The sequence below is a fragment of the Neoarius graeffei genome, chromosome 6 (assembly GCF_027579695.1).
Source record: "Neoarius graeffei isolate fNeoGra1 chromosome 6, fNeoGra1.pri, whole genome shotgun sequence".
In the NCBI taxonomy this organism is placed as follows: Eukaryota; Metazoa; Chordata; class Actinopteri; order Siluriformes; family Ariidae; genus Neoarius; species Neoarius graeffei.
In genome coordinates, this window is record NC_083574.1 from 60,464,026 (window position 1) to 60,491,951 (window position 27,926).

The 27,926-nt window shown below is 41.8% G+C and overlaps 1 protein-coding gene across 5 annotated transcripts in view; it reads left to right on the forward strand.

The window, feature by feature from the left end:
• bcar1 (BCAR1 scaffold protein, Cas family member) overlaps positions 1-27,926 on the forward strand; it is a 168,059-nt gene that overhangs the window by 94,446 nt on the left and 45,687 nt on the right. For 2 of the 5 annotated variants that reach the window (XM_060923961.1, XM_060923963.1), the window contains exon 2: positions 27,068-27,682. In XM_060923961.1, the coding sequence (XP_060779944.1) occupies positions 27,068-27,682 (615 nt within the window). Of the gene's footprint in view, positions 1-10,803; positions 11,095-27,064; positions 27,683-27,926 lie in introns of those variants that run through there. The other 3 variants (XM_060923960.1, XM_060923962.1, XM_060923959.1) reach the window with 3 other exon arrangements.

Consider the following 27,926-nt stretch of genomic DNA (forward strand, 5'->3'; position numbering starts at 1 on the left):
CACACATACACACAATTGCTCTGACACCGTAGACCTGAAAATAAAGACAGGTTCTCATATCTAAGAATTTATTTTCCATTTAGATATTTAATTGCAAGTAGTGCTTGACTGCTTCTAATTCAACCAGGATTTTTTTCCCACCTATTTAAAATGGATTGCAACCCCGTTGTAAAAGTAGGAAATGGCTTCCCATCTTAATTAACCTGTCCAATTGTAAAATGGCTATGCACTGGTGCACAATAGCACATTTACAGCTAATGTTTGATGGCTGCTCCTGCACAATGGGCCAAACAGTCTGTTACCCTTCAGTATTGTTATTAGCTGTTATAGAGGTGACCCTGGTTCATGTACATGCTTTGCACCGTTTCATTCAAAAATGGCCTCATGGAAAGGTTTGGGCTCATAGGAAAAAGAAAGGTCCCCTTCCTGAAAGCCATGGCTGGAATGTGGGGGTTTATGCTGCAGTTAGCATGCTGCATTCCAGCATTCCTGTGAGAGGGGGAGGGGGAAATGTCGGCGGGCAGATTTGCTTGGATTGCCGCTGTTGTTTTTAATTGCGTGGGGTTTGACGTCATATCATGTGTATGTCTGTCAAATAGCGGTTGAGTTACTGAGGGCAGCCGTGCAATTTGTCACCGATGCTGTTTATGCTAACCGTGGGCTGTGTTGCTGATCTCACAAGATCTCCCTGGATTAATCCTGTCTGAGAGAGAGAGAGAGACAGAGAGGTTATAAATAACTTTAAAAAAAGCTTAATTAACAACTTAAAATATTGCCTAAATACACAACCACGTGTGTACTATTTTGTTGGTAATAAAAGTACCAAACTGTATGCTGGGGTGGTACCATAAAGGGTATTTCATTTATCTGTGGTGTCCCTTAAATTAGTTCAGAGTAATGCTTTAAAGGTACATCAGTGGTGAATTAAAGTCCAACTATTTATTTTAAGTCGAGATATATATATATATATATATAGAGAGAGAGGGCGGCATGGTGGTGTAGTGGTTAGCGCTGTCGCCTCACAGCAAGAAGGTCCTGGGTTCAAGCCCCGTGGCCGGCGAGGGCCTTTCTGTGTGGAGTTTGCATGTTCTCCCCGTGTCCGCGTGGGTTTCCTCCGGGTGCTCCGGTTTCCCCACAGTCTAAAGACATGCAGGTTAGGATAACTGGTGACTCTAAATTGACCGTAGGTGTGAATGTGAGTGTGAATGGTTGTCTGTGTCTATGTGTCAGCCCTGTGATGACCTGGCGACTTGTCCAGGGTGTACCTCGCCTTTTGCCCGTAGTCAGCTGGGATAGGCTCCAGCTTGCCTGCGACCCTGTAGAAGGATAAAGCGGCTAGAGATAATGAGATGAGATGAGATGAGATATATATATATATATATATATATAGTGTCCTGCAAAAGTATTCATCCCCCTTGGTGTTTGTCCTGTTTTGTCACATTACAAGCTGGAATTAAATTGATTTTTGGAGGGTTAGCACCATTTGATTTACACAACATGCCTACAACTATCAAGGTGAAAATTGTTGTTTTATTGTGACACAAACAATAATGAAGATGAAAAAACAGAAATCTGGAGTGTGCATAGGTATTCACCCCCCAAGTCAATACATTGTAGAGCCACCTTTTGCTGCAATTACAGCTGCAAGTCTCTTCCGACTCTTCAACTTACTGTAGATGGGTTGTGTTGGTGTATAGAAATCTTCAAGTTATGCCACAGATTCTCAATTGGATTGAGGTCTGGGCTTTGATTAGACCATTCCAAGACATTTGAATGTTTCCCTTTAAACCACTCCAGTGTAGCTTTAGCAGCATGTTTAGGGTCATTGTCCTGCTGGAACGTGAACCTTCGTCCCAGTCTCAAACCTCTGGCTGACTCAAACAGGTTTCCCTCCAGAATTGCCCTGTATTTAGCGCCATCCATCTTTCCATCAGTCCTGACCAGCTTTCCTGTCCCTGCAGATGAAAAATATCCCCACAGCATGATGCTGCCACCACCATGCTTCACTGTAGGAATGGTGTTCTCAGGGTGTTGGGTTTGTGCCACACATGGCATTTCCCATGATCGCCAAAAAGATCAATTTTAGTCTCATTTGACCAAAAAATCTTGTTCCATGTGTTTGGGGAGTCTCCCACATACTGTTGCGCAAACTCCAAACGTGTTTTCTTCAGCAATGACTTTTTTTCTGGCCACTCTTCCATAAAGCCCCGCTCTGTGGAGTGTAAGGCTTAAAGTGATCCTATGGACATATACTCCCATCTCCACTGTGGATCTTTGCAGCTCCTTCAGTGTTATCTTTGGTGTCTTTGTTGCATCTCTGATTAATGCCCTCCTTGCCCGGTCTGTGAGTTTTGGTGGACGGCCTTCTCTTGTCAGGTTTGCAGTGGTGACATTCTTTACATTTTGCTATAATGGATTTAATGGTGCTCCCTGGGATATTCACAGTTTGGGATATTTTTTCTAACCCAACCCTGAGCCATACTTCTCCACAACTTTGTCTCTGACCTGTTTGGAGGCTCCTTGGTTTTCATGTTGCTTGCTTATTCGTGTTGCAGAGTCAGGGTCCTTCCAGAACAGGTTGATTTATACAGACATCATGTGACAGATCATGTGATGCTTTGATTGCACACAGGTGGATCTTAATCAACTAATTATGTGACTTATGAAGTGAATTGGTTGGAGCAGCTCTTATTTAGGGGTTTCATACGAAAGGGGGTGAATATCTATGCACACTCCAGATTTCTCTTTTTTCATTTTAATTATTGTTTGTGTCACAATAAAACAACAATTTTCATCTTTTAAGTTGTAGGCATGTTGTGTAAATCAAATGGTGCTAACCCTCCAAAAATCCATTTTAATTCCAGCTTGTGATGTGACAAAACAAGACAAACACCAAGGAGGATGAATACTTTTGTTTTTATATTTTTTATAGCATTTTTTATGTTTTATTCTTAGAATTTCATGATTATTATTTATGTTCATCATTATTTATAATCAATATTTCTCATTATGATCATTATTATTTTTGTATTTATTTATTTATTTTATCTATTTATTTAATAGCATTATTTAAAAAAACCCTAATATTTAATTTTTTAAAATTATATTCCTTTAATAATTCTTTTGCCTATTTTTTTATTCCTCATTTATTCCTTTCAGTAGATGGTTTAGGAGCACAGACTGTAATAAGTAAGGGTACTCAGTTGCAGTATGTAATGGCTATTCACTGTCTTCCCTGGCATCAATCAGCATGCATTGTTTGATGCCAGGGCTTCTTTGTTCACAATATGTTAAAGTACGACTGCTTTCTCTACATTTGTAGTCTACTGATACACACAAAAATTAGCCAGCGATGCATCAATGAAACATCGATGTGTTTCTATAGCAACTGCTTTGCAGTGACTCATGAGTCTACATCTCATGTGAAACCTGGTGCTATCATCATCATCATCATCATCATCATCATCTCTGGGGTAAAAAAAGTCATGTCTGTCTAGTCATTAATGTACATTCACATTCTAAACAACTGATGTTGGAGCATGAGAGCTGATATCCTGATATTGATCCGTGTAGGGAATACACTGTTTTCCCAGTGACATTTTTGATTGACAGTTCTTTATTATCATCAGGACATAAATAATAAATAAACAAACAGATTGAGGGATAGATAGATCTTTACGGACATAAATAGATACACAACAAACAAACAAATAAATAAAGGTATTTGTTATAACATTATTTGTGAATGGAAATAAATAAATAGGCTTTTAAGAAAATACAGAAATACTGATTTTTCTTCTTGATTTATTTCTGTATACATTCATTTATATTCACACTGATTTGTTGATTTAGTCATGAAATCGTTAATTTCTTATTTGATTGTTTTTTTTTTTATTCTGGAAGACCTGCTGTTCCATAATAAGGCGTATTGAAATTAAAAAAAAAAAAAAATCAACACAATCTAGAGCACACTTTCCTACTTTCAGCTTTCTGGGGTTAGGTGGAGGCCTTAGAGATGTTCTACATTTCACAGTCTGCTGTCACTCATTATGAAAAGTACCACACACACGCACGCACACACACTAGTAATATTCCCAGAGCACCCTGGATTTACTATGCAAACCCAATCAGCTTCCCAGTTCTTCTTAGCTGCACATAATACCATTTACTTCCTGCCACATTAAAGCTAATCTTTTTATTGAAGAGAAGCGGGAGAAAATAACTGCGCTCCAGTATGTGTGTGTGTGTGTGTGTGTGTGTGTGTGCGGGAAGGAGAGACTGATCCACTTTTGACATTTTTAATCATCTCAGAGTATTAGTATGCTCTGCAGATAAGAGCACAACCTTTTTTAAATCCGCAAAGAAACAAAATTATCTGTGGAAATTTGTAATTTGTGTCAGAGGTGGTGTAAATGAGATCCGTAATATTTTTTTAGTGGCGGTCTAGGCTTTTGTTTTTTCCTGTTTATGAGCAGGCAGAGATATCCATCTTTGGGAGGAAAGACTCCTCAGAAGGAGTTTGGGTGACATGCCAGTGTGGAAAAGTCGGCCTGTCAAGTGTCTTTGATACAAGACCCTTCAGGGCAAACGGCCATCCTACAACTGTTGCTGGAATGTGTGCTGGATGTGTGTGTGTGTGTGTGTGTGTGTGTGTGTGTGTGTGTGTGTGTGTGTGTGTCCATTTGTGCTTTTGCATGCAAATGCAAAATGCTACATTGATTTGTGAGTGTGCATTCATCTGTGTGCTTGTGCGAGCGCTGCAATGGATTCACTTCCAGATGAAACAGCTCAAGATATGGACTTCGAAACAAGACTGACAATCTCACCAAAGAAAGAGTCCCTTTTTTGCTGTGTCCTTCAAAGCTGCATGAATATTGCTGTTGGCCGGTGGGCGGATGTCAGAAAACAAGGATGTGCATTGTTTCGCTTTGTCACTGAAGTCAAATCTGCACAGAACAGAAGGAGTCTCTCCTTCAGGAGCCTGCCGCTGTTGTGCTCTCTGCTTCTGACGAAATTGTAATTTCACATTATCAGCATCATTTATGAAAGAACGTCAAAGAAAGAGATTAGCAGAGCAGACGTGAGTTAGATGATATTGCAAGTAATACATGGAGCTAATGCTGTACGTGAACCTGTCAGCACAAATTTGTAAACAAGATAATCATCGAATTTATCAACAGTAGCCTACATTCACTAGAAATGTAACATTCCCTTACAAATATTGTGAACTGCAACTTGCGTCGCAACTTGTACTAACCTGCCAAGTCAAACATTACCACCTTTGCTCGATTAGTGGTTCTGAGGTAGATAGTGTCTATTTACCCAGACGTCATTTTCAATTGCACACTGACTCTTTGTTCTGAACAAACACACAGTCTGTACACGTCAACCTCCACCGACCCTACTGACCTCCCTGAGATGTGTGTTGCAGACTGTGCTGGAATTCAGAGTACCGGTGTGGAAACATCCAGAAGGAGGTGGATTGAGGGTAAGCGAGAGAAAATAGCAGTGTAACCTGGATTCGGAGGCAGATGGGATTTCCATGTTCTCCCAACATGACCCATATTATTGCTGCGAACGGTTCTGAAGAGACTGGGTTGACTCCGCTTGTTGTCTTCAGGCGTGTGTTATGTTATGGAAGCTGTCCCGGGCTGGATAAGGGCTGGAAGGGTCCGGGATTAAAGGGGCGTTCAGGGTGAGTGTGTGTCTATGGAGTGGAGTCGTGTGTAGGTGTGAGGAATGCTCTGGGAGCCCGACCTAACTGACACCGAGCCATTTGGACACAATGAGCCCACTGTCCCACACATGCGCACGCACACACACACACACACACACACACACACACACACACACGAACTCTCAGAACCACAGATGAAGAAGAAAACTCCTAGTCTAATGCAGAAAAGTCAGACTGTACCAGTGTCTGGTTTGTTTTCATCTTTTTCATGGTTGATGTCAGGTTAATCTGGGTCTGTCTTAACCCATTCACACTCACACTGAAAACTATTTAGTGCTATTATGCTGTAATGGTTTCGTGTAGGAATGGGAGCAAAATGGTGCACTTGAAACGTTAATCAATCTCTTGGTGACCTAGTAACATTAACGGTAATCTTTTGCCACGGCTCCAGTAGGAATCGGAAACATCGGAATACCGTTTTGTAGCAGGTCGTGAATTGCTGGTGGTGATGACGTGTTTCCCGCAACTCTGAAATATACTTATAGTAGTATCCATCCATCCATCCATCCATCCATCCATCCATCCATTATCTGTAGCTGCTTATCCTGTACAGGCTTGTAGGCAAGCTGGAGCCTATCCCGGTTGACTGTGGGCAAGAGGTGGGGTACACCCTAGACCAGGGGTGTCAAACCTGATCCATAAAGGGCCTTGTGGCTGCAGGTTTTCATTCCAGCCATGCAGCAGCACACCTGACTTGGCTCATTCAATCAACTGAACTGTCTTCACACAGTCAAATACTTGCAGCCACACCCACCCTTGATTAAAGGGTGGGTGTGTCAGTTGATTGAATAAGCCAAATCAGGGTGCTGCTGCATGGCTGGAATGAAAACCTGCAGCCACACGGCCCTTTATGGATCAGGTTTGACACCCCTGCCCTAGACCGTCGCCAGATCATTGTAGGGCTGATACATAGAGACACACAACCATTCACACTCACATTCACACCTATGGTCAATTTAGAGCCACCAATTAGCCTAACCTGCATGTCTTTGGAGTGTGGGGGAAACCGGAGCACCCGGAGGAAACCCACACAGACACGGGGAGAACATGCAAACTCCACACAGAAAGGCTCCCACTGGCCACTGGGCTTGAACCCAGAACCTTCTTGCTGTGAGGCGACAGTGCTAACCATTACACCACCATGCCGCCCATACAGTACATAATGTTCGTTATTATTTATCTGTTGCTCACAGAACATTCAAGCCCCAAAAAATACCTTTGGCCATGCTGAGCCTAGCTACATTGCTAACAGGAGTGACAGCGCGTCTGACTGCGTCTGACTGACTGGGAGGTCGCGCAAAGCTCGGAGAGGTACAGAGCAGCTCGTCTCAATTCAGATTAGAGCATACTGTATTTCATTATGGAAGTACGGTGGACTGTTCCTTTAAAAATGACCAAAGTCCGGACCTCGATGGCCTCATAGCTGGCTACGGCCATGATCAAGTTATATATTTTTTTTAACTAATCATGTGTAGTAAGGGCAGGCGGGAGATTTTTATGTTGTCAGCGGGAGGTTAGGAGGATTTTCTAAATATTCCCTAAAGCAGGAGATCTCCTGCCCATGGCGGGAGAGTTGGAGCCTCTGCTATTAAATGCCTACCAAGTATTCGGACACTCTACGAATTATGATGTACTGCTTTTGCATACTAAATAGTAAGGCAGTATGAGTATTCGGAGGCAGTCTATGTGTGGGAAACACTGGACGTAAATGATGATGCAGTCATGATATTGCGACTGAACTGCTGACACCTACATAATCCGAATACTCATACTGCCTCACCGAAAACGACCGGCAGCAAATTTAAAACAACAAGGAAAGAAAACATTGACAGATATGGCTTGAAATTGGAGTGAATTATATGTCATATCCAGTCTCGCATGTTTTACACATTTTGCAGAGGTTTGCGATCTGTAGCATCCTGTTATATGTAATCAGATCACCTGTTACTTTTACCATTATGGAAGAGTGAGTGGGAATAAAAATTTGTTATCTATCCCATTTTGTATTTACGTGATATGTTAACAGGTTTTGTACGGTATGTGGAAGGGGCTTCAGTGGCTGACTAGTTAAGAGATGTGGTGGACAGGTCTTAATAGAGTGGGTCTAATTAGCTGATGAAAGAAGGCTGGAAAAGAGGGTTGCTAATTGAAATGGTGCCTGACGTGTAAGAGTAATCTCTGCAGTGACACAACACACACACATACACACACTTAAGTGACAGACACATCTGGTCACAGCTTAGCTCTTCGCTCTTAAAGATTTAGAGCGAGCAAGGGACTATCACTAACATCCCAGGAGAAAGTGTGTATGCATGCAGTAGTCTTTCTTAATAACTGTGCCACAGAAAGAGATGAAGTGTGGATCAGTTGCCATGGAATGGCAGCCGTGATGGAAAGACAAGGGCTCTGGATTCTGGAGCGTGTTAAATGAGGAATGGGGTCTTTTTTATGTTTGATCAGCCATGTTCTTTAACTCAAGGCATTTTTAATTCTGCTTGATTCACTTTGCTTTAACAGTTTCCACTCTTCTTAATCTATGTCCACAATCTCGTAGCAATTTAAAGATGTCAGTTCTGGTTTCAGATCAAGTCCCTTGCTGTCGTATCTCTGTCTCTTTAGTGGTCTTACTTTCTCACTTCTGATGTCAGAGCTGGTTCATGGAGAGATAACATTTTATATATATATATATATATATATATATATATATATATATATATATATATATATATATACCGGCGAGTGGCCTAGTGGTTAGCGTGTCTGCCTCTCGATCGGGAGTTCTACTCACGGCCGGGTCATACCAAAGACCATCATAAAAATGGTGCCTACTGCCATCTGGCAAGGCATGCTGCAATATAGGTGCGAGTGGGGAGTCAAACTTTCGTGGTTACCAGAGGACCAGCCCCCCACTGTAACCCTAGCTATGTAACAGGCGAGAGGCCGAGGGCTACGAAACCGAGATCGGCGCCACCAAATGCTCCATGAATGGTGCGGGAAGGACTTTGACTATATGAGGATGAAGGCACCACATGCTTCCCCCAGTAATCATTGAGCTTTTCCTGTTGGTGATATTGATTATGAGAGGTCGAGCCAGCTTGACCTCTTGACCTGGACCTTCCCTTATATGAGAGTTGGACAATAATGTACGGATTACTGCCTTTAGAAGATAACTTCAGAGTTGACCATAGAACATCCCCAAGACATCTAAAAGTGAATTCCACATAACAACCTTGAGGCTGTTTGGATATTTGTCTGTATTTCATGCTAACAGCCAAACTACAAACATTGAGCTTAGAAAGAGCAAGAAAACCATCGTTTATAACTGAAGAGTACAATATCACCAGGATATCATCTCTTCAGGCAGTAATCAGTTGCAAATAATTACTAAACTTGATCATGTTCAATTGTCCAACTGATCTCCTAAAATATGGATATTATGGATAAATATTACTTTGATTCCTAAAGGACTGTCCTAATGTCCTAATATAGGTGTAAATCCTGTCAGAAAACAAAAATTATGTTACTTCCCACAACCCTATCAAAGCCATTTAGTGCAAATGTATGTATCTCCCATGGTTTCATAATGAAAAAAAGTACCTTATGACTGCAATTTATCTACAGAAAACCTGGAATTCCAAGGCGTCAAAAATGACATGTGAGTTTTACCCAGGCTTGTAGTACTCGAGTCCAACTCATGCCCTAATTTTAAGGACTCGTGACTTGACTTGGACTTGAGCACTGATGACTTGGACTCGGACTCGTGCATAAACTGCATTCGGACACGTAAATTGGAGACGAGGACTTGGATTTTTTCTTTACTTTTTGTAACATGCCGTAATAATTTGGCATAAGATATTAATTGTTATATTAATTTTGTGCAAGAGAATGCACATTCACCTGTTCATACGTCATGTTCAGGAGCAAACTGACGTTAATGGCGCTAAAATGCCTGGAGAGAACGCCCCAGGATTGTCCGCTTTGCTTATACAGACTTCTCGTGCAGTGGGAAACAATGCACTGCTATGTGTTTCATATGTTGAAGAACTATCGAGGAGATGACGGGGACGACCTCGAACTTCAATCGTCATTTGGCGAGACTCCATCCAGAGAAGGAAGTGACATGCTATGTTCATTGCTCTGTTGATAGCGGGGCTTGCTTGCTAAACGATGAACTAGCAAGTGTTAACCCTCCCTCATGTTATTTGCCCTGTTGATAGCGGGGCTTGTGTTAGACTCGACTCGGATCAGTAGTGGACTTGACTTGAAATTTTCTTTGATGACTCGGACTTGAACACTGGGGACTCGAGATTGGACTTGGACTCGAGGTTTAGTGACTCGACTACAGCACTGGTTTTACCAGGACCTTTTCCCAGAGTAATAAGATGTCATATATTCATTATTAATATCTTAACATTGATTAACCTGACCATTTACTCTCATTGTAATGCAGGAAGCTCTGTCAAACCTTACACAAATGTCTTGTTGGTGTAACTGTAATGTAGTTTGTCCTAAGGGTATGCAAACCTTTGCACTTAACCGTACATTATATGGAGCTAGACGTGGTCTCATGCTCGAGCTGTGTACCTTGCCTGATATATTTATGACTTAAAATGACTTTATGTTCGAATTTTAGTTCATATTCAACTATATAATATATTCACTGTGATGTCTTTGTTAGGTTTTTGGGGATAGTTGGAATAGAACGGAGTGTTTCATGACACAATCTTGCAGTGGAAAAAAAAGAGGAATGGACAGAGAGTCTGGACAGCGGAGAAAAGACAGGAATTTTGTTGTGAGGTTAAAGGAAAAGACAGACAAAGTCGTAGTAGGGGGAGGTGTGTGTGTGTGTATGAGGGGGAAGAAAAACTGTCTGTTTCCTCTCACAGGTCTACATGGAGGTTCCTTAAACATTCCTTACAGGCTGGGAGGGCGTGACAAGTTAACATAAAAAGAGCCTCCTCGGCCAATAGGATCCTGGAAAGGAAATGTCAGGATTGAGGCAGAACGGGGATAGTGTCAGGTTACATTCTGCCGTCCCTCCTCAAGCCTGAGAGCAAGGGAGGGAAGGAGGGAAAAAGAGAGCAAAGGACAGACAGAAAGAGGGAGAAAGAGAGAACTATATGGGACAGTTTCATTCTTGGCCTCTGAGATCACGGAATAGGACGATGCGCTACTACAGTCTGCCCTGACTTTTTTTTTTACCCAGTAGACAACGAATGGGAAGTTTGGACTAGAAGTGGCTAGTCCAAAGGAGTTTTTTTTTTTTTCTTTTTTTTTTGTGGGTTAAATCTCAGGGCTCTTAGACGGTGCCTGAAGTCCCAGCGACTCACACAGTGGGACTAAAAATGAATTATCTGGTGAGTGAATGAGTGTGTCTGTTATATTTGTGTAAGTGCTTTGCTTAGTGCTGTGTGACTGCTCTAAGTTGGCTGTACGAAATAATCCAGCTGTGGAAGAGGACAGGGGGTTAGCAGACCAAGGTGAATGAAAAGACTCTGAGAAAGGAACTTCAAATTCCTTCATTTTACCTCCTTTTGTCACAACTCGGTAGGGGTCTGATTGTGTGTTTTGTGTGTGTGTGTGTATTTTGCATCTATATGAGGATTCGGGAACGACCATATATGTACTGACGCATCCTGGTTTAAGTCACTTGTATATAAACCCCCCCGAAAAACCCTGTTGTTCAAGAATAACCTCACAGAAGTTAATAAACATGCACAAGTAACTCTGTTTGGCCCTTTCACAGCCTGGGAAGCTGGAGAGTGTGTTCTTGTTTTTGTTGCAGTCTTTTCCTCAGGAGGACTAAGTTGAAGTACAAGAGCGTACATATAGGAAAGAACAGGAGCCATGGAGGCACGGTGATGCCACTGGTGTGCTCACATTGCTGACTCAGGAGAAAGTTGAAAGATTAAGGTTTTATTATGGATGTCAAGCACATAGAATGAGAAGGAAAAAGAGAGGAACGGAGACATGGATTCCATAGACCAGGCCTGCGTCTTGGCAAACAGTGTCCGTTCTTTGCTATTGTTTGAAAGTGCTGGCACGCACTCAGCTTGTAAGGGCAGGAATGACACAGGGCTTTGGTATTTGGAAAGCAGACCTCGTTCCATTGAAGGAGGACTTTGCTCCCTACATGCCTGGGCTGACCCCCTGCATGGCATATGGATATTTCTAATTTGGCAGAAAGATTTGTACTTGTGCACTTTCACAGCGAAGTGGGCCACTTTTTAAGAGCGTCATAATGCTTTGTTTGGCCATGTAGAATCTTGATAGTGGAATAGTGGAGTCCTTAAATTAGCTATATCCAAATAGAGAGTTTCCGGTTTACAGTTGTGACTAGGCTTTTGTTCTTTCCATTCGTAACAGCAAGTCATGTTTATGCTTTTTAATTCTTAGTCACTTCTTATCCATTAAAGAAGGAGTTTAGCACAGCTCTCAGACCATGATTAACTAGTTAAAATCCCCCTCAGGTGATGAAACTTGGCTCATCAGGCTGATCCTGAATCAGCATCTAAATAAAGAACGCTGCACTATGGTGGGCTCAGAGAATGGGGGGGGGGGGGGGGGGGAAGCACATCTAACCTCCTGCCATGGAATGATTTCTCCCAATGACTCAGCCTTGACTCACGCACAACCTCTGGGACTCAAGAGGGTAGAATCCCAGCTCCTTGGGGGTCTGACAGTCCCAGCCTGATCACTGCATGTCATTAGTAATTGGTCCTAGTAGAAGGTCTTCTTCAGTGCTGAAGTAATGGGCTGGTCAAAAATCCAAAATAGATGGCCTTTACTCATAGGGAAGTGTGTTTGGTGACTCACAGAAAGTATTAGCCATTTCCCAGTGTTCTAGTTATAATTTAATTGGATAGTTTTGCTTTAAGTTGTGATTAAGGCTTATGCAGTAACTTTATTTTCATGTGTAAGACTTCTTGGAGGGCGGCACAGTGGTGTAGTGGTTAGCGCTGTCGCCTCACAGCAAGAAGGTCCGGGTTCGAGCCCCGTGGCCGGCGAGGGCCTTTCTGTGCGGAGTTTGCATGTTCTCCCCGTGTCCGCGTGGGTTTTCTCCGGGTGCTCCGGTTTCCCCCACAGTCCAAAGACATGCAGGTTAGGCTAACTGGTGACTCTAAATTGACCGTAGGTGTGAATGTGAGTGTGAATGGTTGTCTGTGTCTATGTATCAGCCCTGTGATGACCTGGTGACTTGTCCAGGGTGTACCCCGCCTTTCGCCCGTAGTCAGCTGGGATAGGCTCCAGCTTGCCTGCGACCCTGTAGAAGGATAAAGCGGCTAGAGATAATGAGATGAGAGACTTCTTGGATAAAGATAGATATATTGGTGCTTCCTCAATCTTCCACACCATTGTCAACCTGGGCAAGTCCACAATCAAAATGTGTTATCGTCAGAGTTGTTTAAAAAACAGATTCGCAGAAATATCGTTTTTGGGTTGGGATTTACGATCAGGAATAACTTTGTAAGAAGCCACAACATGGTTATGTAGATCAGCGTTTCTCAACCTTTTTGCAGTCACAGCACCCTTCAGAAGTATGCAAATTCTCAAGGCACCCCCATATAAAATATACGCAGTCACGCTGACCATACACTGACCCCGGCATGGGAAAAGGGGCTGTGAGACAAATTTTGATGATGCATGAGGCGGCGATGATCTGCATTAGTGTAACTATTGTTTTTTGGAATTTTTATTCATTTTAGTTATTTCAATCTTAGAATATATAATTTTTTGATGGCACCCCTAACGAAGCCAGACGGCACCCCGTTGAGAAAGGCTGATGTAGATGACAGGCCTATGAGGTTGCGTAGTCATGACTGTGAAGTTGTGTATGTATAATGCGAAAGTTTAAGCTCACAAAACACGGGACCATTTTATCCTTCTTTATCTTATCTGTCTCACTCTCTTTGTTTTATCACTTTACATCCATTTATGTCAGTCTCGGGCTCTGTTTGTCTCTCTCCTTCCCATTCTCACTTTGAAAGAGATCGAGAGAGCTGATATAGCACTCTTAATGAAAGCTAACGGAGTTCTACATGTAAAAGATATGCGCCTAGGGCCTAGTCTTTTTATGTAAATATGCACTAGCGCTAGGGTTTTCCCTTTCTTATGGGAATGTTCTATTACTTTAGCATGCCTTGATTTTTTAGAGTGAAACAAACAACACATGCCTCATATTGCTGTTTACCTGATAGCCTGCAGCTTATCCACTATAATGAAGCAATCAAAGCTAGCTGTGATACAGTGCAACAGCTCCATGCTGTTAGTGGTGTAATATGAAAGCTGAATGAATTACAAAAGCTTAGACAATGGCCTTTTGTTATTTGATTTAGAAGTGCTTTCCCCAATTTTGTATCTTCTGATCTACTGAAATGCTGGACTCAGGTCACAGTTACGTGCTGAACCAGAGAGGAACTGCTGTCATCTTAGGACAGACATTTTTGTATTCATCATCAGGAACTGGCAAAATTCTGGGCATGTTTACACCATGATGAATGTCTCTGACTCAGGGCTAAGGAAAAGAATGTTAACACAACAATGTGCTTTGTCCTTGTTGTTTCTGTGAGGGTTTTTCCCCCCTCCATGTACATTTAGGGGCAATTTAACAGCTAGGTATGTGAACTTGACATTTGATCTTCAGTGGCATCCAACATTTACTGAGATGCTTAGTTGTTTAGTTTACATCTTTCCTCAACATGTTGGCTTATTCTCACTGTTTAGTTCACAGTTTCCTTCATTCCACACAACTACTTGCTGTAGTTGCACCAGTGCAATTTAGCTGTTACTCTGTCCAGCTCTCTTATGCCGCTTTTCCACTACCAACGCGGCTGAGTTGGGCTGAGCCGTGCCGTGCTGAGTTGGGCTGAGCCGTGCCGTGCTGAGTCGGGCTGAGCCGTGCCGTGCTGAGTCGAGCTGAGTCGGGCTGAGCCGTGCCGTGCTGAGTCGAGCTGAGTGGGGCTGTTGGAGTTGCATTTCGACTACAACCGCGCTGAACCGTGCTGGCTGGAAGTGGGTGGACACATTGGGTGGAGTTAGCGAAAGTGGGTGGACGTCACGTAATGTCGTTAGGCGGCGCAAACAGTGACATCAGTGACCTTTTAAGCGGTAGTCTCACGACCCGGATAGTAAACAATAAACATGGAGTCGTTAGTGTTGTTGGTCTTGGTGCTGTGGCTTGTTGTCACCGACAACGCCAACAGATACTGGCAAGAGCGTATAGATGAGGCGAGGCGCATAAGGCTTCAGAAATTCTCGTAATTCGTAATTCTTCTTCTTCTGGGTTTACAGATCCCAGCGTGCTCGCGGGGCGTGTGTGGGCATGTGAGGACACTCCTCCTCACCAATCAGTGCACAGGGGAGTGTCTCCTCACGCCCTTAGCCCCACTCGGCTCGGTTTGGCTCGCTTCAGCCCCACTCCAAAACCGTGCGAGTTTTGGGGGCTAAGCAGGGCTGAAGCGAGCTGAGTCGTGCTGTTCTGAGGTAGTCGAAACGTGAGTCGTGTCGGGCTGAAGTGAGCTGAAGCGAGCTGAAGTGAGCTGAAAAAGGGTAGTGGAAAAGGGCCATTACCTCCTCATTTATGTACCCTGCTCAAACAGATAATGTTCCATAGCTTCAACTTTCTTTCTAATGCCATTGTGCATATCTGTCCATCCATTATCTGTAACCGCTTATCCTGTGCAGGGTCGCGGGCAAGCTGGAGCCTATCCCAGCTGACTATGGGTGAGAGGCAGGGTACACTCTGGACATGTTGCCAGGTTATTGCAGGGCTGACACATAGAGACAAACAACCATTCACACTCACATTCACACCTACGGTCAATTTAGAGTCACTAATTAGCCTAACCTGCATGTCTTTGGACTGTGGGGGAAACCGGAGGAAACCCACGCAGACACGGGGAGAACATGCAAACTCCACACAGAAAGGCCCCCGTTGGCCACTGGGCTCAAACCCAGAACCTTCTTGCTGTGAGGCGACAGTGCTAATCACTACACCACCTTGCCACCACGCAGCTTTACAGAAATATATAAATTCCAGATATAAAATTTTGCATATATGAATTTATAAATTGCTTCGCATTCTGGACCTTACATCCAGAGTTTGCTCCACTAGTTCTGTGTTCGAGTTCCCCTTAATATGACATTGAACGTCACTGTAAAATGGTGGGTGAGAAAAGAGGCTCCTGCTCTTGTCACTGAAGCCTGACAGTAATCCTTAATGTTTGAGTTTGCTGAATTGACACGACATCAATGACATCAATCCAGCAGACAACTGCTAACGTCTTATGGGAATATCGAAAATACAAGCAACAAATTGGCACCAAAATCACGAAACACATCACACTCGTTCCAATATAAACATTTATTGTGTTTCAGGGTGGATTTTTTTTTTTTTCTTTAATGATGTCTGTATTCTTCTACAATTTTAAATGTAGGGCAGCTATGGTCTCATAAAGTATTTATTTATTTATTCATTCTTATTTATCACTTTGTGCCAGTCTGTGAGGTTTAAAAGGAGAAGAAAACAAGTTGTTCCATGTGCGTACTGCTAAATCCAGCGGTGTCCCTTTTATCTCAACTGCAATGTGTTTTAAAGGCTCACAGGGATGTCTTTCAACCACATAGACTCACTGTGTTAGTCAGGTATGACGAACATGGGCAGCAAGCCAGAACTTGACTGTAGCCTGCAGCTACAAGAATGTGAGATGTTTGCTTACCAGTGAGACACACACACTTACCTAGCAGGAAAGGAGGGTCCGGAGAGCTGCCTTTGTTTTTCTGTTGCCTCAAGGAACGCAGGAAGGGCATGATAATTCACTCCTCACTAGTGAGACTGTTATTCTTCGAGTGTGTTCAGTGTATGGGAATGCATTTTTATATGTACATTCCCTTTTTTGTATTTTGTTTATTTTTGGTTTTGTCTACTGAGCGATGACTTATCCCTGCGGTCTTTGAAGACAGTGTGTGACACACCAGGTGTGTGTCTGTGTGTGTATGGGTGTGTTGTAGGTTGTGACAGAGCAGAACGTGTGGTTATAGAAGAGGTGGATAGAAGCTGTGGAATGCTGGTAGCACAGAGATGAGCCTAGACTTGTAGAGGAAATTGTACACAATACAATACTATATATATATATATATATATATATATATATATATATATATATATATATATATATATACTGGGTGCGATTTGCTGGGGGGGATCATCGCCCCCTCTGGTTTTTATCTCTGCTGAAAAATAATCCTCGGGGACAACCCCGTCAATAAAACAAACAAGCCAAAAAAAAAGTTGACATGACAGGCATGTTGTGACACAGTTTTCTATGGTCTACATTGCACTCACTTTCAAAATGACCCAAAGTGGCAGCTTTGATGTTCACGAACGTCCCCAGCAAATAGATACATTGTAGATAATAACAATATCTTTGTGTTCTATGCAGGGATGCAAACAGCGCGCCTTTTGGCGGATGTCGCCTTTTTCACGGCCGATTTTTTTTTTTTTGGGGGGGGCGTTGGAGTGTCTGATTATAATTTCAAAGTAAATTCTGTATTAAAATTACTAAATAAGCAAATCCGTTACAGTCCATGAAACAGGAAGTATAAGGATGAGAAAAAAACAGTTTAAATCGGAAAGCTGCGCACAATGTGAACTGCGCCATCAGAGCAAACTGTTCATTTAGTATTCATGTATTTCAGTGATTTTCGAGTCACTGTCCATTTAATCCGGAGGGAGAGAAACATCACAGCAACGCGACAAGCAATGCGAACTTTGTTGTGTTAGTGTTCGTGTATTTAGTCAGAGAGATAGGAAGATGAATTTACTATCTCTGGTTTAATGTTCGTTTTCATTTAGTGTTATTCATTTGATATCATCGGATGTTATTGAGCTGTTAGCCTATTGTTACCTTAATTTTGTGACATTTCATGATTAAAAAACAAAACAAAACATCCTCCCTTCTGGTTTTTTGACAAATCGCACCCTGTGTATATCACAGGCGATTGCTCTAAGACAACGAGGGAGGCTCAGCCTCCTCTAAAAATGCCCTTATAACTTTAATGTGTGCGTGAGTTTCTCCCCCTCGTGACAGCGCGATGCAGCGCAGCCTCAGTGGGGTTCAATGGCATTTGGGAGCTCTGCGCTTTTCAATCTCAAAATGCAAGACGATTATTGGACAAATACTGCGAAAACGCCCGCCTATGGACTCCGAGCCTCACATGGGAGGGACATGGCAGTTTCCGCGAGGAGACTGGTGATTGGTGAAAGCAGCTGGATATTTTCTTTGATTGACAGCTCGTTTCAACTATAGACAGGCAGCGGTGAATTTCAGTTCAGTCCCATGCAGATTCGCAAGTGCTGTGGTGTATTGTAAGAGATCAGCTTACATTTCGATTTCATTCATTACATACGGTTTCTACCAGCTTTTTTAGTTTGTATATATTTTCATTGTAAATAAAGTGTAAATATAGTGTTGTCAAGTTTGCTATCTTAGTTCCAGAAATTTCGTTTATTTGAGTGACTGAACTTGAACTTGAGGGGGCTAGTCAGCTAGCAAGAAAGCTGCGCACGGAGGCCAAGCATTGCTGATTTAATTTTGGCGAAGCCATTTGCCAGTCTTCCTTTCGAGGAAAAAATTAAAGAGCAAGGTAGACCAACGCCTCAAATTGACTTGGTGAAAAAGGTAGGGAATAATACTCGTTCCTTTCAGCTCTCCTGGTACGAGAAAGTGAATTGGCTAACAGCAAGTGACCCACATCAACAACAGTAAATAGGCTACTTTAGTAATATGTCATGGATGGACCAAAAATATAGAATCTATTTAAAATGTTTATGCTGAGTATATTATATTGGAATATATATTTTTCTGGATATGAATTAAACACAGCTACAATTTGGAAAACATTTTTAAACAAAAACACAGCCGAGAACATTTCACACTACAGACCTGGATTAAAAGTGAAGGGTTATCAAAATTGTCAATAAAACATTTCTCAGTCAAAATAAGTAAAATATAGGGAAAGTGTCATTGAATGAAATGTGTGGCACCCAGCTCTACTGCTGAGGTTCCTGACAAAGAGCTGCTTTCAATAATGATCAATTTTTAAACATGCCACAATTTTAAAATATAAAATGTTAAAATATACCCCCCCCAACACCACCATCATGTATATTGGACAGTAGGCTAATGGGCCAAAAGAACCTGTTATTTCACAGTTTGTGACCCTGCCAACAATCAGCCAGATCAGAGGAAAGAGTATGGGCAAAATTGATGTTTTTTCTTTTAAAATCTGGAAATATCGTAACCGACCAGCCTCCCCTGTTTGAAAGACTACCAGCCGCCACTGGTGTGTGTATATATATATATATATATATATATATTATATACACACACACACGCATACAGTACACACCGTCACCAGATTTCCTCAAATCCGTTTTTACAAGTTTGTGTACCCAAAAGAGAGCCACTGAATGCGTTCTTCTTTCATTTCTTTGACATTCTTTATACTTCAGACTAACACACACCTACATGCTAACAATTAACTTCCCCTCTTGCCTATTTTTTTTTCAGTTTCTCTTGTGGTCTGCTGTTTACTTTCATGTTTATTCTTGCCTGTAGCAAATACAGCTAAGATCCATCCCGAAACTAGAGCAAGTCACTATTGTTTTGTGCCTTAAGTAGCTCAAGTCATCTGAGATGTAATGCCTCTTCCATTTTCTAGTAAATGTTCTCTTTGTAAATATTAAATGCTTCCATTATGGTGCACGAAGAGAGGGTATTTTAAATTGAGGTCTCTTCCTACATGCTTACAAATCTCACACACTCAGATTGTGTTGAAATTTGTTTAGCAGGCTGGGTTTTTCTGTTCAGGCTCACCTTTTTTTATCAAAGCCCACACACACACCAACCAAGTCGCCAAGACAATACGGGTGAGAACATACACGTGAGTCTGCCAGCCCCATTTCATGACTCTCCGAGACTTACAGCAAGGTGACCATCAGTCCGGTCTGATTTCACTGTCTGAACACCTCAGGCTAATCACCAGCTTGTTACCACTTTAACCCAACTCCTGCTTAGTCAAACTCCAAATCCCACAAATTACAGAAGAACCTCAGCAGAGAAGCTAAGCCAAGTGATTTTCAGTTAGCATGGGTTAGCTCTGTTTATAGGCAGAAAAAAACAAAACAAAAACACTGATAACCAAATCTCTGTTCATGCTAACTATGGTTAGCATATGAAGAGTTCAGATGCAAAACTCCCTAAATCCATTTGACCACTTTTTGAGAAAAAGGCCATTTTTTTATCAGGCCTTCATATTTAAGTATAGAAAGCTAGTTTTATTTGAAATCACAAGGTTATTAGTTAGTGAAAAATATATGTTAATCTCACAAATGTTACTTCAGCCAAATTTACGACGGAGCATTAGGGCCATTAATGAAGGAGAAGATATTTTTTGATATGACGAGATTAAAGTCAACATGTCGACAGTAAAGTTGGCATGTCGACATTAAACTCAAAGTTCCGAGAATAAAGTTGAAATTGGATGTCGACTTTAATCTTGATGGGTCGACTTTAAACTCGACATGTCGACATTAAACTTGGAAATGTCGAGAATAAAGTTGATGTCAAGTCGACTTTAATCTCGACAAATACGTTAAATGTCGAGAAAAAAGTTGTTTTTTTTTTCTGAGTTTTGCATGCAGAGAGAGCACTGCTCCACACTGAATCAGACCAAGGACTCAACATGCCACCCGTGGACAATTTGGTGAAATTATACTTTGGTATTGGATTAAGCAACAAAGAAATACTCGCTGTTTTAGCGCAGAACCACGGTGTGGTAATAAGTATTAGGACGCTGAAAAGATTGTGCCCAAAACTCCGTCTTTTTAGGAGGAAAAACTACACCGACTTAGAGGAAGTGGCCGCATTCTTGCAAAGCGCAATATCTTCTCCTTCATGAATGGCCCTAATGCTCCTGTCGACATGTCGAGTTTAAAGTTGACCCATCAAGATTAAAGTCGACATCCAATTTCAACTTTATTCTCGGAATTTCGAGTTTAATGTCGACATGTTGACTTTAATCTCGTCATATCAAAAAATATCTTCTCCTTCATGAATGGCCCTAATGCTCCGTCGTACAAATTACTATTTTTTAGCAATTATTTTTTTATTTAGCGTCAAAACCAGCTAAATCCATATGTGGTTTGTGTGCAAAAACCTCTAAATCCATTTTTTCCTTACAGACATAGGTAAGTGTTACAAAACCACCAAAGATACAATTGAAAATATTGAAAATTATGATACCACACATATGGGGTGGTTGTGATGGTGATGGTGGTGTGGTTGGCTCACTCATAGCTAATTTAATATGGGACCTATGATCATGAGCAAATTGCACCATATTTTTAGGTAATACCTAATAATACCAACACCTCTCTTCATAAATGAAGGCAGAAGGCCTGTCATGTCAACATTTAAGAAATTCGAAATCCACACAGTGTAATCACAATGCCAATAGGTTTATTTTCTTCACATCAGCGGACTTTCTAAGCAGGTGATACAAAGTACTACACCCAATAAAATACATTGAAATAAAACTAAAGTGCAATATAAAAATCTTATGTAAACAGCATGAAAATCTATACACAAAATATACAGCAGCAAGCAACGTTCTGCCAAGAAGGGTAAGTTTATGTCAGTACATTAACACAGTAACAGCAATAAAAACACAGCAGTGCAAAGAACTTAGATGGGTATAAATAAGTTAATGATGAAGATGAAATTGAGGTACAAGCCATCAAATTTATAGTATGAACAAAAGATTATTTAAGGTGACAAAACTATTTTAGGTTTTTTTTAAGATTATGAAACAGGTATGATAAGTTACATATTAAAAAAAAACACAATTATGTTAAAAGTTCACATCAATGCTCATGAAGGACGCCTGGCAGACAGGAACCCTTGTTTTATCTTCCTTCAGAACGGAGTATTTGATGGTCATGTCTCTCTGCCGTCTCTTGTCTTCATCATCAACTTGTTCCCTCCTCCGTTGAACCGGCATAATCTCCAAGTGGGACAGAAGTATAGCGTCCTGTTCAACTTTATCTTTAGATGTGTATAGCTGATTTTTAAAGTATGCCAGGTCGTTCTGAGTTAAGCTTGCCGCAGCGCACATCAACCTGTTGTGATTGCAGGCTATTCCATTTTCAGTATTTTCGCCACTATATCGGTTCATTTTCGCTTTATAGCGAACATGATTTTCAACAACGCGACGTTTTCTCCGCCCATTCACTGTCTGGAGGACAGGTTCATCCATGCCATCGTAATCCATGTTGGTATTATCTGCCATTTCGCGAAATCTCCCTCTGAATAAAGTTGCAGCTTCCTTGATGAGACTTTGTTTACTAGCGTTAAAGCGCGCGAGTCCAAGTGACGTTCTGATTGGTTGTTGAATATAGAGGCTTTTGTTGCTAAATCGAAGCGGCGTTTAGAGGGGTTTGATATTAAACCGATTTTTTAGACAAGACGGGGAGTGGTTTTTATTTTATTTTTTTACAAAAATATTTCATTTACATATACTAGATGTAACCAGGATTCACACAACATCCTTAACTCATTTTTCACGGAGATGGCGTTTAGAGGGTTTTGCATCTGAACTCTTCATATGTCTTCACTATTAAACTCGATTGTCATTCCACGGTTTGAATATAAAAGAGAAAAAAAAAGAACACCACACTAAAGTTCCTTCATTGATTTGCCGTTACAGATTATTTTGAACCATCTGCATTTGTTTGGTCAGGCTCAGGTGGACATAAGAAAAGAAGACAATGCTGTTTTGGTGTTGTGTTCATTTATTTGAAGCTAATAAAACTTTCGTCGGAGGTCGGTCAGTGGTGTTTGGTTTGGGCTTGTGAGAGAGAAATGAGTGACTCGAACAAATATGTCTCATCTCATCTCATTATCTCTAGCCGCTTTATCCTTCTACAGGGTCACAGGCAAGCTGGAGCCTATCCCAGCTGACCACGGGCGAAAGGCGGGGTACACCCTGGACAAGTCGCCAGGTCATTCAGGGCTGACACACAGACCCAGACAACCATTCACACTCACATTCACACCTACGGTCAATTTAGAGTCACCAGTTAACCTAACCTGCATGTCTTTGGACTGTGGGGGAAACCGGAGCACCCGGAGGAAACCCACGCGGACACGGGGAGAACATGCAAACTCCGCACAGAAAGGCCCTCACCAGCCCCGGGGCTCGAACCCAGGACCTTCTTGCTGTGAGGCGACAGCGCTAACCACTACACCACCGTGCCGCCAAACAAATATGTAGTTGCTAAAATATGTATGTAAGAGGACATTCGTGAAGACATTCATGTGTTCTTCCCATGTGTTTGGCACACACAGAGAGAGAGAGAGAGAGAGAGATAGATTTGTCTAACTACAAGGTCCTACCATTTACATATTTAATAATGCAGCTAATTAATATTCTTTTGCTCCGAAACCTAATCTTAACTTCAGGGACCAAAATAAAACCTTTTAAGTCAAATATACAGTTTCTCTAATAATAAAAAACCCCCAAAACAAAACAAAAGATTTACTCACGGGGCCAGCCAAATGTCCCTACAAGATATAAAATATGCCCTCTCAACACATCCACAAACCACGAACTTTGCTGACTTTACTAATGTTTGTTCTGAGCAAAGACAAAGACAAATTCTGTAAACCCCCTACAACTTATGCACACATACACTCCCCCCGCTCTTTTGCCCGTGGTTTCCCATCCATTGACCTGTCTGCACTGAACGCGCTCCACCAGCTGCTACATTATTTCCTGTTCACTTACCACTGCAGCCTGTTTCCTTCCCTTTCTCCAAAACTTTGCATCCTTTTTTCCCCCCCTTCTATCCTGTGAAACTTACTTCTGTACATTTCGTATCTGTTACACTTTCTCTCATGGATCAAATCCTGGACCATTGCTAATGTCTTGCCCCTGTCCTGCTTGTGATCTTTTTAAATGCAAATGGTTGAGCATTTAGTGTCTTGGATGATGAATTTCCTTTTCCTTTTTGTCTTGTTCTCTTTCTGTGCTCATTCTCAGCCCCTTGCTCTTTCTTCTCCCGTTATTCTATTTTTTCTCTTCTCGCATGTGTATAATAAATTTGGTTGTCAAGAAATAGGGAAGCATTTGGTCAAACTGCATGCAATGTCTCACTATGTGTCACCTTTCATCGAACAAAATTCCTGAATATAGGATTTTTTCACCCAGAGCAGTACAAATCCAATCACTATAGAAAATGTATTTTTTATCTTGACAGTGGGTGCATGTGCTACTCCACACAGTCACTGATGCACAACATTATGATTAAGGTACATAGTCATATAGTGTGTTTATTATTCACTGTGTACTTGCGTTATTGCATATACCGTCTGCTGTAAATGAGATTATACTCGGCCACTGTGTCACTGAGTCAATCAGAAAGGCATATGAATCATTTCTTAAACACTTCCTCTGTTCAGAGTGGGGGAACGAGAAACACTAAGGGAATTGTGGAGGAGTGTGAGAGAGTAGTAGAACAAATAGAAGTTTGGCAAGCTTCAATAATGGAGACAAAGTTCAGCTCCTTGTGATGTCATGAACCCTACAGAGGATTCCTCTTCCTGGCAGGAAGTTACCCCAACAAAATATGTGGGTTTTAACAATAGATCACAAATCGTGCCTGTAGACTAGATAGGAATGTCGAAAGACAAAATAGATGCTGTGACAGAGAAAAACAGTCACAGGGCATCATTTTTACGCTGCAAGTATTTCTCAGTTGGATCTCACCAATGTCTCAGTAGTATGTTCTTATTTCCTCAGTATTCCCCAAATGAGTTCAAATTGGCATCGAAAATGCAACTGAAATTCCTGTGCAAATCTTTCAGAGTGCTTTAAACTGTCTCCATGGAGAAAACCTGGTGAGTCAAAGAGCTCTTTCAACTAGTCTTGAGAGCTTCTCATTATTTTGGCATTAGTGTACGTGTGTGTGTGCATGTGCCAGGCCTGGACGGTGACGTCTCAGCCAGCTGCTAGCCGGTAGTAAGCCACCCTGGTTTATTATATAGCACTCAGGCCTAAGGGAGATGCCATAGTGAGCCTGGCAACACAAGCAGTGCATTCATCAGGGAGATATGGTTTACATGAGCCTCTCCTCGCTTCCCCAGCGCAGCACAGACCCAGCATTCATCACAGTTCTGCCACTCAGCATAGATCTCTACGAACATATACGCACAAAGTAAGGAGACTTACATTCAGTCTGGGTATTGAGATCACATTCATGAATAATGAATAATGAGTCATATACTGCCACTCACTATTGTGCCACAGAGAAGAGTATGTCCTGGGAGAAACAGGCTAATAAGGATATTCTGTCTGTAGATGTGGAACATGGCTATGAGTAATACAAATGAAGTCAAGATGTAAGAAAGGCTTGATAAAGGTTGAAAAAAATTTTTTCCTCTTGCCTTTACTCATGCCAGTCAGGTAACAGGCTGATCTGGAGGTCTGAAAGCTGCAAATGAGTTGAAGACTATATCGCCAGACTGCTGAATGAAATGACTATCACTGCAGAGACCGAGACTTATTTAATATGTATGTCTCATCTCACTTACTCCATAAGAATAAAACAAGAGATTTTGCTCAAACAATTTGAACAGTCAAGCTACAGTTAATTAACCTGACATTAAGACATCCTCACAATTAGCCAATCATGTGTTCATTTTGCTGGAGGACAGTGGGAGAGGGCCAGTGGTGCTTGCTGGAGCTTCATTAAGTGGGTGCATTGAGCACTGGGAGGCATGCTACACGTGCCAGGATATACCATTCCCTATTGCTGGTGGGGGGCCTGAAAGCAAGCGTTTGTTTCGTATAAATGGCTGGCACTGCTTGTGGGTGGCTCTTGAAGACATGGGACAGATGGAGTCCTTGTTATGGAAGGCAGAGACTCCGAGATGCTAACAGTGTGGCATTTGTATTTATACACACATACCTGTCTTTCCAACTATGTTAAAAGAAAACTGCCTCCATAAATACTTATGTTGCTAATTATGAATCAGTGGCAGTTATTTTAGGCAGATACTTTCTGTTTTCTGTATGCCCATTAATTTGAAACCCATGCTATTCCTGGGAATTTTGGAGAATTCCAAAAAAGTTTGGACATTGTGTAAAACGTAAATAAAAACAGAATGCGATGATGTCAAAATCATGGAAACCCTATATTTAATTGAAAATAGTACAAAAACAACATACCAAATGTTGAAACTGAGAAATTGTATTATTCTTTAAAATATATGCTCATTTTGAATTTGATGCCAGCAGCATGTTTCAGAAATGTTGAGACAGGGGCATGTTTACCACTGTGTTGCATCACCTCTACTTTTAACAACACCTGTAAATGTTTAGGAACTGTGGAGACCAATTGCTATAGTTTTGAAAGAGAAATCTCCCATTCTTGTCTGATATACAATTTTACTTTCTCAACAGTTCGAGGTCTCCTTTGTCGTATTTTGCGCTTCATAATGGGCTAAATTTTTTCAGTTGAAGCCAGGTCTGGACTGCAGGCAGGCCAGTTTAGCACCTGCACTCTTTACTATGAAGCCATACAGTTTTAATATCTGCAGAAAGTGGTTTGGTTTTGTCTTGCTGAAATAAGCAAGACCTTCCCTGAAAAAGATTTTGTCTGGGTGTTAGCACGTTGCTTCTAAACCTGTACATATCATTCAGCATTAATGATGCCTTCCCAGATGTGCAAGCTACCCATGTCATGTGCACTAATGCACCCTCATACCATCACAGATGCTGGCTTTTGAACTGTGTGCTTGTAACAAGCTGGATGGTCCCTCTCCTCTTTCGCCCGGAGGATGCAGTGTCCATGATTTCCAAAAATAATTTCAAATTTCAATTCCTCAGACCACAGGAGAGTTTTCCACTTTGCCACAGTGCATTGTAAATGAACTCGAGCCCAGAGAAGGTGGTGGTGTTTCTGGATATTGTTTATATATGGTTTTAACTTGCCTTTGTGGATGCAGCGATGAACTGTGTTCACAGACTATGGTTTTCAGAAGAGTTCTTGAGCCCATGCAGCAATTTCCACTACAGGATCATGTCTGTTTTTAATGCAGAGAGACTCAGTCTTCTAAGCTTCTGAGGCTTTAACTTTTCTCAACTGTCTTTTTTAAAAAATTATTATTATTATTATTATTATTATTGAACATTTTAAGTATCCTTTTGTATGCAAATCAAAACATGAGTGTTGTTGATTGCTCTTTTTGTTTTCTCTCTCTCAAGCAGAACGTGTTGGCCAAGGCTCTGTATGACAATGTGGCGGAGTCTCCAGATGAGCTCTCCTTCCGGAAAGGTGACATTATGACAGTGCTGGAGCGGGACACACAAGGCTTGGATGGCTGGTGGCTCTGCTCATTGCATGGGCGCCAGGGCATTGTACCAGGTAACCGCCTCAAGATCCTGGTAGGCATGTATGACAAGCAGCAACAGCAGTCTTCCACCTCCTTATTATGCCCATCTCAGAGCCACCTCAGCATTCCACCTAGTGCCTACACCAAGCCTTCACCTGCTGCCCAGTACACAGCCATGCACCCAGTCTGTACTAGCCCTTCCAGCCTGTATCAAGTGCCCACTGGGCCCCAGACTCCTCAAATCCAGCCCAAAGCTCCACCCCTCACACAGAAACAAGGTTCTGGTAAATATCACCCAGCTGGGCAGGACATCTACCAGGTACCACCCTCCATGGGCACACCAGGCCAAGAGATCTACCAGGTACCACCCACAAGTGGAGGACAGGATGTATACCAGGTGCCCCCCTCTTTGAACCAGAAACAAGAAGTCTACCAGATTCCCCCCTCCATGGAGAAGAGAGGCTGGGACACCTCCAAGACCGTGGGAAAGGTAGGGACAGTACACACACAGACAACCCAGAGCAGGAAATGGACTTCAGTTCCAGTTTAACATATTATGAGTGAAATCTAAAACTTGTCATATGAGCACCTGAGAGACAAAGGTTTTCTGTTTCTGCTCAAACAACCCAAAATCTGGAGCTGGACCTATTATTATTATTATTATTATTATTATTGCACAGCACACATGGTTCACGAGAAATAAAAATGTGATTGGAAGGCAGGCAGCAAGAAAG